Source organism: Acanthisitta chloris, unplaced genomic scaffold (genome assembly GCF_000695815.1).
Source record: "Acanthisitta chloris isolate BGI_N310 unplaced genomic scaffold, ASM69581v1 scaffold14415, whole genome shotgun sequence".
NCBI lineage: Eukaryota > Metazoa > Chordata > Aves > Passeriformes > Acanthisittidae > Acanthisitta > Acanthisitta chloris.
The window spans coordinates 60,303-70,652 of NW_008674376.1; the positions used below are offsets into that span (position 1 = coordinate 60,303).

General features: G+C 38.2%; 1 protein-coding gene across 1 annotated transcript in view; it reads right to left on the reverse strand.

The window, feature by feature from the left end:
- Positions 1–5,519: 5,519 nt before the first annotated feature.
- Positions 5,520–10,350, reverse strand: part of TTC8 (tetratricopeptide repeat domain 8) — a gene marked incomplete at its 5' end in the record, with an annotated part of 29,216 nt that continues 24,385 nt past the window's right edge. The window contains 3 exons of the mRNA XM_009075320.1: positions 5,520–5,711; positions 7,374–7,457; positions 9,244–9,366. Of these exons, the coding sequence (XP_009073568.1) occupies positions 5,595–5,711; positions 7,374–7,457; positions 9,244–9,366 (324 nt within the window). The remainder of the gene's footprint in view (positions 5,712–7,373; positions 7,458–9,243; positions 9,367–10,350) is intronic.

Here is a 10,350-nt window from a genome sequence, read left to right on the forward strand (position 1 = left end):
ACTACAAACTACTTGAAGCCTGTCAAACTCCTTGCTATGCTGTTTTAAACCTGAGCTGAAATGGGGCTTCCAGAGGAGAAAGGAGAATTTATAGTATGCACATCTCAGAATCCCATGTAACAAGTTCATTTGTTTTTCCTCAGGATGCTTGATGAGACTTGCAAGGGTGAAGTTTGTCTGTTTGCACTGAGCTGCAACAGAACTCCCATTCCACCCACCTTTTCCAGTGTTCAATTAGACTGGGGTCTAAGGTACTCTTGGAGAGTCATTTCCATCACTGTCTACAGCTACTTCTCTCGTGAGACCCCACCTGGAATACTGCGTGCAGTTCTGGTGTCCTCAGCATAAGAAGGACATGGAACTGTTGGAGCAAATCCAGAGGAGGCCATGAAGTTGCTAAGAGGACTGGAGCACCTGCCCTATGAAGACAGGCTGAGGAAGTTGGGGCTGCTCAGCCTGGAGAAGACTGCATGGAAACCTCAGAGCAACTTTTCAATATCTGAAGGGCCTACAATGGACCCAGAGAGGGACTCTTTGTTAGGAACTGCAATGATAGGACAAGGGGTAATGGGTTCAAATTGAAGGAGGAGAAGTTTAGGTTAGATATTAGAAAAAGGGTTTTTACTGTAAGAGTGGTGAGACAGGCTGCCCAGGGATGTGGTGGCTGCCCTGATCCTGGTAGTGTTCAGAGTCACGCTGGATGAAGCCTTGAGCAACCTGATCTAGTGAGGAGGTGTCCCTGCCCAGGGCAGGGGTTGGGACTAGATGATCTGTAAGGTCCATTCCAACCCTTAAATTCTATGATTCTATGATTTGAAGATACGGTCTATTTGTGGATGTCTTGCACACATGCAGTAATGACATCCATGTATTATACTGCAGAGATTTTTGATATATGACCTTGGCATGGTTTGTGGTCCTCTGCTAGTTAGCCTTCTCAGGATTTATGCTGTCCTGTGTTCATCCAAGTAGCTACCATTTAATAATAAATAAATGCTTGGTGATGACATAGCATTTTAAGCCTATCTATTAGACACTGCAGGATTGCAGGCAGAAGTCAGAAGCTTTCAAAATTTTTCAGCTGGGCCTCCCACATCAGTATTTCTGGAAGAAAGCTTAGACAGATATATGCATCTGATTTTGTTCTACTAATTAAAAAACCCAACAGAGACCATATATTCTAGAAGACTGTGTTTTCATCTGAACCCTGAACTGTTGGCTTGTGGCAATTCACAGGAATAAAAAGTCTAGTGTTATGTTTCTAATTGGCTTTTGTTGTGGTATCTCATATACAATTAGACCAGAGCCTCTTGATGGAAGGTTTTATGACCCTTATTTAGCATGATCTACATTTATTATATGAAAAGATTTATTAGTTAACATGTGTTACAGCTTTAAAGGTGCTTGGCATTACTATAGCGTATAGACTTGGAAAGATATGGAACTGATTGTCATATAAAATGATACCAAAGTTAAAATGTAAAATCTTGGCAATTATTATGGTTATGTAAACTGAATAAGCTGAAAGTGAAATGAAACTGTTGGGATGGTCTACTTGCTGGAACCAAGCTTCCTGGCTCTTAATGACTTTGCCCTTTCCATTGCACTGAGCAAGGTTTGCATCCTGCTGTTTCTTATTGCATCCAATAGCTTCAAGACCTATCTTTGAAGCAATAGAATTGGTTTCACTGGCAATACCCTGTCAAAAATCAAAGAGGAAGTGGGAAAACCCTCACATTTGTATGTGCTGATATATTCATACACACAACTAACATAATGCACTATGTGATGGGAAGAGTTTTTTACTATGAACTGACTTAATTTTTTTGCATATTCTATACAGGTCTAGTCTCTATCTAGGGAATCTTTTTGGGCTAAATCTTTATGATATTTTAGTAAACTAAACATAAGAAAGGAGAAGGCAATGTACTAAGCAATTGCTGTAACTAATCAACAGAAAGGAGAAGGTAAATATATTACTTGTACAGATCCTTCAGTCAGTCCGTGTCATTCAGGGTATGTATCCCTGAAAGTTTTGCAACAGAAATTGCTTTCTCTGGTGACATATCTTCCAGATTCAATCTGCTTACAGATGCTTCTGAGCATTTGCAGGTCCTGAGCAACTCTTACCTCCCCTATTCAAGGAAATTAGTACCACCACCATCTTACCAGCACAGGAATTCAAGTTCTACTGGAGAGTCACTGGACATACAAGTCTGTCTACAACTTGAATATTGAAGTTTCTTGGCTTTTGCTTTATACATCTTCTAAGGTGCGAAGAGAAATGCAGTTTTGTTTCTATTCATAGAGAAGGGGGAATTTGGCAGTCTACATTCACTGTCTCCTCACTTGTTCCCAGTGATGACTGGGACAGCAGTAAAGTACTACTCCGTGGCTCACTCTGAGTACCCACTGGCTGGGGGATGGGTTAAGTCCAGGAGGACATGAGTGAGTTTGAAAGCATCCATCAGAAAGAAGACAAACACATGGTAGGTAGTAGAGTGACTTAAATACAAAATCTTTCACAAAAGATGCTGTAGCTTTTTTTGTACCAAAACTTGCAGCTGCTCTGGCAGGTAATTGCTACTCAAGCACCAGCTGAGTTCATTAAAAAGAGCTCTTGTCTTAAAATGTTTGGCTTATGTCATATCAGAGATCAGACTGAATGACCCAAAAATCTCTCCCTCTAGCCTACAAAGACATGAAGCCAACAAAGAAGAAAAGCACCACCACCAGCAGAAGCAGCAGCAGCAAAATGGGATCATTATCCAAACGACCTGTGAGGATGCTTTTTGCAGCCAAAATGATCCACAATCCTTAACTGTGAATTCTGATTAATTTCAGCCAGTTTTATGGCTGGTGTTGTGGCTGCAACACCTAGCAGAACAATCAAATTCCTTTAGTAACCTAACCCTACATTATCAACTTTTAATTGGATTCACCCATCAGAAAGACTGCAACAAGATGGATAGTTGAGAAGAAGGATGGAACTGGTAGTAACAGCCCTAAACTGTACAGACCCTTCCTGCAAGGACATAGAAACTTCAAGACCTCCCAGCCATCTGCTTTGAGCTTCCTTCCAGGCAGCATTGTTGTGGACACTATCACCCCTGGAGATTAAAAAATCATGGTGGGTTTTTTTCATTGTATTTCATTCTGTATTCTGAAGGGGCTTTATAAATGCTGGCTGGACCTAGCTGGAGTTATGCTACAGGTTAAAGGAGAAATGATTTCTGTGTTAGAAATGCTGCTTGCCATATTAAGGTCACACCGTCCTAACGTGATCCTGGCGCGGAGCTGAGCACAGATCCCGATGCACTGTGCTGTGCTGTGTCGGCCTCAATTAACTGAAGGCAGTTGGCCCCGGGGGCTGCCGACTCATCTGTTTGCTGCAGCTCGGCCCAAATTAACATACAATGGAATCGAAAGATTCTGCCCTGACAAACAGCCTGCTGATTCATCTGCTGTTCCACTGTGGGGCTGTACTCATTACCACATTTGATTTCATTTGTACGTGTGCTTAATCGTGAAAAAATATACTGTCAGACCCTTGCCTTGGGGCATGAAAGGTCAACAAAGCAAAAAGCTGCTGCCTCTTGGGGCAATCAAAATACACCATGTGAGATAAATTTGGAATGGCTTGCAGATGCTGCACAGTAGGGAGCTAAAAAGGTTTTAATCCTTGCTTAGAACTTTATCTGTGTGTGGGGTGTTATTTGGGGTTTTTTTGTAACTAACTTGTACAAACATCTTGTGTAAAGGATTCCTTACCATACATGAGCCTCTTCCCTTTCAGTCTCCATACATCTCCCATTATTAAACAATAATTATTTCAGATATTTGTTCTAAGGGATGCTGTTTGCTACAAAGGAGTTATTCAGATCATTAACTTGAGCAGTGATCACAGTAAGTGGCAACTTATAAGCATCCTATGAGGAGCTATCAAGCTGCCACACTGGATTAAAAAACTCAAGTTGTATTACTCATTTCTGTTTCAGTTCATATAGAAATAATCTTATTTACTATGCAATTTTAAAATTACTTCCAGTTAATAATATGACATTCAGAAATTCTAAACAGTTGTTTAAACTGTTGAGACAAACTTTCTTTTCTGGTACCTTCCTAAGTTTAGCACTGTCAGCTGGAAAGACTGGAAAGACAGTAGATCAAAGGATGGTACTTCCCTAGAAATTCTTCCTTTTCAGCAGCAAGTAAAATCTTACTTAAGTAATGACAATTACTGATAACTAAGGTTCTCTTTTAATGGGTTTGTGATAAATTTTCAACAATATCAATGTGAAAAAAATGTCGCCATCATCAATGTTGCTGACATCAATTGCTGTCAACAATATCAATGTGGAAAAATCCAAAATTCCCATCATAGATTGGCTGCTCTACTCAGCCAATAATGCTTTTGCATTTCACACCACGTCACAGCAGTTAATGACTGTTTCTGACTGTCACCTATAGAATGCTCCATGGGGGAACCTGTGGGAACACTTCTCTAAGCTCCTCAGCATGTCTTCACCAGATACAACAGCCATGCAAAAATAAGAGTGGAGAAGTAACAAATAGCAAAAACAAAGACATAACATTCATAAGCATGTTTAGGGTTGCTCCTTAAGCCAAGACACTTTCTTAATATATCAGAGAAGCATGAAAAGATTTTGAAGGCCTGTTTCAGGATGTCCCATTTCAGATTGCCTTAACATCCCACGTTTCTTAAAGGTCTTTTAAAAAGGTCAAGTTGGGAATTCATGCAAATATATTCTTTCTAGTTAAAACACAAATTATGACAGAAAGTCTTCAGTTGTTGCTATTAGTAGCATTCTTGTAGTTAGGATGATCCAGATATTTATTAAGCAAAAGTGCTTATGTTGTAGCACATGTAATCACCCCATCAATGCCTTGTTCTCAACTACTAGTTCTTCACTCTGCAGGCATGGAAATACCCTTCTCCCTCACTGAGATCCAGAATAAATTCTCTCCTGGGCAGAGAAGAACACATATATTTATGCCATTTTGTACCAATTCTGTGGAGTCTTTCAAAATTTGTTATATTACCAACCCTGATTTTCATGGCAATAAGGATGTAATTTAACTTAAATAAACAAATGGGGCAAACCATATTTATTTAATGCATACAGTACAAGAAGAAATATAAGAACTTCTGCTTTACATATGTGCTTTAAAATCTTTTTAGGTATTTTAAAACTTAACATTCTGTAAGAAAGTATACTATCAAAAAAGCCAAGTCTGAAGACCAGTTAGGGAGTATTCTTACTCTGTTACTTGAGAGATTGTCACATAGGAATGTTTAAAACCATTTTTCTCTGCATAAAAGTCAGAAAAATAATGTAATTTCTGTAATCCCTTGTGTACATAGTTGCAACACATGTTCTAGCTGCATTTTAATAAGTTACGTTTTAAGATGACAAGAAATTGAGACTCAAACCTCAGCTACTCAAAGTAACACAAGCTTTGCCACAGGAATGCATTAAGTATAGTTCATCTACTCTGAGCTAGTGTTTTCAAAATGCTGTATGGGACATTTGCTCTGGCTAACTGTTCTTACATAATAAAAAATATGCTCATCAGAGCATAGCAAAGTGCTCTTTTAACTGTTTGATGAGCTGTTGTGTATCAACATGGCCTGGAAATGCTTCTTCTGACTTCTGAGCAGCCATGTAACTCCTCTGAAGATCTCCAACCTGTAAGACACACACAAACTCATTTTGAAAACCCAAGCACTGCAGCGTTTGCATAATGTATTCTGTGCATTCTGTGCAGTACATTTATGATGCTCACCAATGTTTAAATGTAGCTGGCCCTAAGAATGAACGAATAAAACAGTGGAGAGTTTTGAACTCAGGATTATGTCTCACTTACATCAAGGGATGGGAAGAAAAAGACAGAAATGTGATTTTAATGAGAAGGATGCTTCAAGACAGCAACTTTACATATCCTATTTTACCTGACTTCTTGGAGAATGCACAAGGTACACCATGCTCAGTACTTGAAGTATGGAGGAATAAAAAATAGATTTGCTTTTAAACTCCATAGAAGTGCTGTTGTACATACAAGCAAAACACAAACCATCAGTCCTCTGTAAAAACTGCAACTTAATGTGATTTCCTGTGTCCTCAGTGCACAACAGTGTTGGAGAACTGATGTTGCTTCCCTGCTGCTTTTAGAAGAAATTGCTCCCTATTATTAGGGTTTATTTTTCCTAAATAGCCATTTACTTTTGTTTTGGAAGGAGGAAAAGGAAAGCCTCTCAGAAAGTGGGTTCAGCAAAAAAAAAACCAACCAAATGTTTGGGAATGCATCTAGTAAAAGTGATAACTCCTGGATGGAAAGGAAGGAGCTATGGATAGTGTCAGGAGGAGGCCTCTGCTGCCTGTGCATCAGTCAACACAGAGCTTCAGGACAGCAAGAATTCTCCAAAGGGGAAGAAACCAGGGTCCTGGCCAGGGAAGTTATGCTTTATAAACCATGGCCTACACCAAATCTGAGGATTGCATTATGCCACTGCATCAACACCTGCTGATGTGGCTGTCTGTCTTCTCCCACAGCCTATGTGGGTTCCTTGTGCAAAAGCTACGTAACAAGACATTTGCAGACTAGGATTTACTCCTTAATCAGTAAGTACAAAATGCAATTATTCAAACCCCTCTTATGTTTCACAATGGAGAGGATATGCTTACAAATTAATGGGTTGTTCTCCTCTTGACGCGTGTACTTTAGTATCTGTAGGAGTTGAGCTGCCCACACAACACAGAATCATAACAGAATCTTGAAGGTGTAGGCACAAGCAAAGGAGCAGGTTTTGTCTTGTGAAAAATGTAAGGACTTGTACAAGTTTCTCCTTATTAACAGGAAGGTTGGACACTTTGAATTAACAGTGTCTGAAACACTCTATGAAATACATTATTAACACAAAACATTCAAAGGTTGCAAGGCTGAAGAACAGACTTTCCTTTTGAGGTAAGACTATGGGATGAATAAAGTATATTCTTTCTATAATTACTGATAAATCATATGACACTATTTCTCTTTACATTCTGAAAAAGCCAGTAACTGTAAAGACTGTGGAACTGTTAACAAATTGTTCATCTTCCAGGCATCTGGACAATTACAAAGTTACTTCACAGCTAGTTAGCCTCATTTATTCTCAAAAGCAAATACTGCAATGACTACTTTGACACACTTTTGGGTATTAAAATGAATATGTAACCTGAGTTTTTCTTAAGAGTTTATGCACTCTGTATTCTTTTGTCTTACCTATTTGGAGTTCTCAGCAATAACAATAAAACCCCACCTGCCTCACTAAGGCTCAGTTTTTAGACTGCAAGAACAGGATAGTGCATTACCTTCTCAGAGAGTATGGCAAAGTTGAAATGGGGCTCATACATATGAGGTGACAAGGATGAAGCAGTCTGCAGCAAAGCTCTTGCCTATGTGGAGAAAGAAGAAAATAATATACTGAGATCTGTGAGGGAGGAAGGGAAGGGTAATAAGAATCTAATGCAATATTCATAATTCTTACAATAAATCATCCTATGTTTTCTTTACTAAGAAAGCCATTTTCAACAATGTATGAGTTACACCAATAGTTTAGGCATAATACAGTTGAACAGCACCAAAATGAACAGAGATTCTTGGTTGAGTCAGAAGAAAACACCTTGGGACATAAGCAATTAAATTAAGCAATGCAATTCTAAACACTGAAGAGAACATATTAAGTATATTAAGTTAAAAAATGTATTTAAAGAACACCACACTGTATTTATCTGTTGTCTCTGACAGCACTGTCTTAAGCATCCCTGAAAATATAAATCTAATCGTAACAATGACAGCTTTCACACTCAAAAATGTTAATAAAATTAGCTTTTTTTCCTGACTAACAAAATAATGGCAAAAAAAAGCTAAAAAATTAACTATCAGGGTGTATATTTTTATGCTGCAAGTCCAATACAAAATTAAGGTCAACTTATGAATACTCTTACTGAAAAATGGAGAACTTAGGAGGGAAGAAATCAAAACTTTTAGAAACATAATATCTGTAGACTGTTTGGGAAGGCAGAGTTAAGAACCTATTAAAACTAAATCTGACAAATCTGAGTACCTGCAACAGTACTTATGAAATAACACTGTGAAACAAAATCCAAGATAAGCAAAATATCTTCACTTTTTTATTCTCCTGTGCATAATTTTATTGCCAAGATGATCCTGATTTTTAATTATACACGTGATACAAGAAGAAAATTGAAAATGTTAAGCTAAAAACTAAAGTAGACAGGAAGTGATTCTAATGGAAAGGCTCTGCAGTGCTAGTTATTAGCAATCTCAACTTCCACAACTGGAGGTAAGCTCCACTGGGGAATTAAATGTCTCCAAATTTACTGATTATGAAACTGAAACTAAACCCAGAGGTTTTTTGCCACTGGAAACATCCAGTGCTGGGTTCATGTCAGTGTTTCCATGGTAATTTCTAGGCTATCTGAATAAAGTTATCTTTAGAGTTTGCTCTTAAAAAAGGTATTTACAAGTCATCATTTATTGTAGCTCTGTGATGTATATATGAATCCATCAAATTAGTTTGCTCCCAGGAGGTTTAGAACAGGCCCACAGTAGTTCAAACTGCCCAACAAACACACATCAGTTTTCCCTGCATATGTATAAAAACCGAGTACATTTAATCCACTGTGCATGTCAATTATACATCTAAGCACAATACAACTTGATATATTCACATCAGGTAAGATGAACCACCAATGTTACTGATGCAAAAGTATTTATCACAAGCTTGCTGCTTTGGGACAAAATTCTAAAGCAATCTCCTTGCTGAAAAACAATCTTTTAAGAGCTGATCTGATTGCTGTCTTCTGCCACCCAATAAAAGTAAATTATCTACATTTATAAACTGAATATACAGTCAAGGCTGTAATTTAAGTGATGATTACAGAGTGATGGGTTTTGCTTTGGGAATCAATTTAAAAAACATCTCAACAACTGCAAAGCCACTGTAAACCTTCCTTGTCTTTCATGAACCACTTGGATATGCCTAAGAATGAGCAGTCTAATGGGAGATGGCACAACGTAACGTGTTATCCATGTTTGCTGCCTGTAACAGTACGTTAGACATTCATTATGATGCCCTTACCTCAGAAAAATGACATGTTTGTTAAACACAAAAGGGCCAAATGAACCATTTTGCTTAGGCTAACATTCTCCACTGACCTGCTCAATGTGACCTTTTCGCATTTCCAGCACAGCCAAGTTGTTGTAAGCTTCTGCATAGTCATTATTGTTGACTAACGTTAGCTTGAAACACTGGTAAGCCAGATTCAGGTCTCCTATCCCCTAAAAGTAAGACTGTATTTTAATTTGTGAAAAGACTGGAAACAACATGCACCTGTTTTGTTGTCTGCAGTATCTTTTTATCTCTATGTACTAACATGGAATGCAAATTACAATAAAAACATACTGATCAGAACCATATGTGTTTTCTGCCCAGACTCTCTCATTTCTTTCTTATTCTTTCTGCAGCAGAATCATTTGTCTCCAGTGCAAATGTCCATGCTCAAAGTGATACTCACTTCATCTAATTTAACTTTCAGATGGCTGAAGTGTCGTCTAAAGACCATGCTATCTGCTACTGTCTCTAGCAGGGTAAGAAAAACAGAGATGTCTCCAGGGAGGAAGTCACCTTGCCTCTCTGTCTCTACACAAGTTGTAAAAAGAAGACATAAAATAAGGGAGCTTAATTTCTTTGGATGGAGTAGCTGATTACTGCTTTAGTATTATGACCAACACTGATACAGCATCAGGTTAAACATCAGAAGTGACAAATACTGAAAAATACAGGCACATCAGTTCAATTTTTAATGTTTTTGGCAGTATAAATTACGGTGTTTAACCTAGTTGCAGTACAGGCAAGATGAACAATTGGGTTTCTCTTTGACTCAAATTCAATCTTTATCAGCGTTTGAAGACAACTCATATTAGAAAGCTGTCAAAAATTTTATTCAGCAACCTTATTCTCTGCATGCAGCTAAAGAGAAATCTAACTTCTGGAAGAACATCTGCAAAAACGGGTAAAGAATGAAAATTAGTGGAGAAATTTAACAAAGTTTATCACCAAATTACACAACATTTCCACAGCTGCCTCTCAGACAAGGAACATGCCTTCTCAACTCTGGTATACTTAGTGCCTCTTTCTTGCTGCTGAATTCGATTTTTTTTGTCAGATAAGCTTGTGCTGCAGCCATGGCCTTCAACAACTGGTACGTGTTGCAATTATTTTAGACAGATGGGAAGGTTAAAGGCAGTGGGGAGTAAGCATCT